Genomic DNA, 3264 nt, shown 5'->3' on the forward strand with positions numbered 1-3264 from the left:
GTACTATTATTGGTTACACGTGCCTTGGAGTTGTTCTACTGCCATCATTGTTTCACTTAGATGGCAGTGGCTGACAAGCATACACGTAGTTATATCGCTCTTCCAAACTTAATGTTCAAGTGTTATTATATCACTAATTAAATGTGTTGTGTGTAGTAAAATACAATATTGAGAGCCTATCAGTAAGTATTAAAGTAATAAGCAATATTGTTGAGTTAGTAATACTCCTGTTGGAAGTTACGTTTGCAAACCTAACCTACAAAATGGCAACCTGTGGAGTATGTAATAGTGGTTTTACTCAAAGGCAACTTAAGGTAACCTGCTCTGATTGCAATGTTAGTTTCCACGGTACTTGTGTGAAGATGAGCAAGGCTGACATTGAGTTCCTAAATAATGAAAGTATGATGTGGCGGTGTGATCCCTGCAGCAAAAAGCGGCGCAGTAGCCTAAGATTAGAGTTACAAGCTACAGAGGGTAAACTAACTTTAGAGGATGTAATGAAAGCAATAAATGAACTAAAATGTGATCAAAAGACAAATGTTACTGAATTCAATACATCCTATGAATTGATGAATAGCAAGATTGATGAAAATACCTCTGCCCTGAAAGAGAACACGGTGAAAATTATAGAGTACCTCGATAGGATTGATGCTCTCACAGCAGAAAATAAACAGCTCAAAGATAAAGTTTTCAACCTAGAGCAGAAGGTTGAAGACATAGAGCAGTACTCTAGGCGTAACTGTGTGGAGCTTCAAGGTGTACCTGTGGTAGGCAATGTGCTAGACACAGTGAAGGAGGTGGGAAAGGCTCTTGGTATGGAAGTAACTGATACCATGGTTGATGCATGCCACACTCTAGCAACACGATCCAGTGATTCAAAGCCACCTGGAATCATTATAAAATTTGTTAGGAGGTTTGATGCGGAAAATATGATGGCCAAAAGAAGAGCAAAGAAGGACTTTTCAACTCGGCACATAGGTTTAACAAGTGACGAACCAATTTATGTCAATGAGTCTCTTACTCCAACCAGAAGAAGACTGCTCGGTATGACCAGGGACTTTAAGAAAAAGAACAATTACCAGTTTGTGTGGGTGCGAGGAGGTAAAATCTTTCTGCGAAAAGATGAAAAAGGGACCCGTTTCTGTGATAAGGTTCCAGGCTGACCTTGACAACCTTTAGGTATGTTGATTACACTACATATTTTAAATATAGTGAAGGACTATTTAATTTATTGTTTTGGTTTGTGTTTATAAATTTGTATTAGATGTAGGCCTAATAATTGTTATAAAGCTTTATTTTACCTGTGAAAGTGGTGGTACTTGGGTAGTCATGTCTTCAATCTTCTGAAAATGCTTTCCTTTTATCAATAACCTATTATGAAAGAAACTATAAACTTACAAAAAACTAGTTTTTTAAATACTTTAACTGGCTTCTTAATATGCCACCAAAATATTAGAAGCATGAGAGAAAATTTTGATATGTTTTTAGCTGAGCTTGTTGTGCTGAATAAATTACCAAATATAATAATCCTATCAGAAATATGGATAAATAATTCTGAAACTTCCTATTATTCTATACCTAAGGTACTCATCATTTTTTAATACAAATGAAAACTATAGGGCCGGAGGAGTTGCTATTTATATTAATGAAAACGTTACTAAAGTATCACAAATTGCATGCAATTTTGTATCGGCCGATGTACTACAAATTTCATTTAAAGAATTTGGTTACAATTTCAATCTATTAGCGGTATATAGGCTACATCACTCGTCTGGTGAATTGTTTATAAAAGAATTGTCAGAATTCTTATTGAACCCAGTGGTCAAGAACTGTGACAACCTATTGATTGCTGGGGATATGAACTTGAATCTTTTGGAGGATAGGGAACTAATAGATAACTATAAGCTTACCTTAGCTTTAAATGGCTTAAAGTCCATGATAAATGAACCAACACGAATAACACAGATATCACAAACTTGCATTGATCATGTATTAGTTCGAATTCGGAACAGAAACAAAATAGGAGTACAAGCACTGGTAATTGATAGCGGGCTGACTGACCATTGTTTATCAGCTGTACTGTTGGTGCGGGAGGGGGAAGACACACTTAGCAATATCAAGGTTACGGAGCCAGTGCCCTCTATCAGTATCAATCACGAATATTTCAGTGATAAGCTAAATAATGTAAATTGGGATTTCGTTTTTAAGGAAAAGAATGCATCTCACGCTTTTGATTTGTTCCACGATAAATTTTGTAACTTATTAAGAAAAAGCGAGAAGGTTGTGCATAAAAAATTTAAATTTCCTAAACTAAAGCCATGGATTACAGATAAAACGTGTAAACTAATTAAAAAGCGTAACAGTTTATTAAAAGCAATTAAAAAAATCCCGACAATATGGAATTATTAACGTATTTTAAAACATTTAGAAACAAGTTAAAGATAGACATAAGGAATCAAAAAGATAGTTATTACAGTAATTTATTTGAAAAATATAAGGGAAATTCTAAGAAAACTTGGAAGGTTTTAAAAGAGGTAAGTGGTCAACAAACCAAAGTAAATGGTTTGATTTATTTAAAAGAAGACAATATAAGCATAGTTGAACCTTTAGCTGTAGCTGAAGCATTTAATACATATTTCTTGTACATTTCTGAAAAATTAATAAATAAACAAAAAACTTATAAAACGGTTGATCTTGAGCTGATAGATTGTAAAGACAGCTTTACTACCCAACCGTTATCAAAATCGATGTTTCTATCTCCTGTATTAGACAATGATCTAGAAAGAGCAGTAAACTATTTGAAAAATGGAACTACACCAGGTCTTGATGGAGTAAATTCGACAATAATTAAGATTCATTTTAAGGAAATTAAGAATGTACTCCTGTACATTATAAATCTAAGCTTTGAGACAGGGGTTTTTCCTGAAAGGCTTAAAAAACGCTATGGTAATTCCGATTTTTAAGAAGGGTTCAAGGGATGCTTGCAATAATTATAGACCAATATCTTTACTATCTTCCTTTGCTAAAATTGTTGAAAGGATTATGAAACAGAAATTAGTTGATTTTTTGGAAAAAAATAACATACTTAGTCGGAACCAATTTGGGTTTAGAAGTGGTATAAATACAGAAGCGGCACTAATAGAATTTATGGACAGGTTGTCTAAAGGTGTAAACGATGGGAGAAAAGTTAGTGGCCTATTTTTAGACATAACAAAAGCTTTCGACACTGTGAATCATAGAGTTTTGCTAGAAAAGTTACATAAT

At 33.9% G+C, this 3264-nt stretch overlaps 1 protein-coding gene across 1 annotated transcript; it reads left to right on the plus strand.

Annotated features, from left to right (window-relative positions):
• Positions 1 to 362: 362 nt before the first annotated feature.
• On the plus strand, positions 363 to 1163 carry LOC124372391. The gene has a single exon (XM_046830780.1). It carries the CDS (start codon positions 363 to 365, stop codon positions 1161 to 1163), a length of 801 nt encoding a protein of 266 aa, XP_046686736.1.
• Positions 1164 to 3264: the final 2101 nt, after the last annotated feature.

This window comes from Homalodisca vitripennis, unplaced genomic scaffold, assembly GCF_021130785.1.
Source record: "Homalodisca vitripennis isolate AUS2020 unplaced genomic scaffold, UT_GWSS_2.1 ScUCBcl_3097;HRSCAF=8387, whole genome shotgun sequence".
Classification (NCBI taxonomy): domain Eukaryota; kingdom Metazoa; phylum Arthropoda; class Insecta; order Hemiptera; family Cicadellidae; genus Homalodisca; species Homalodisca vitripennis.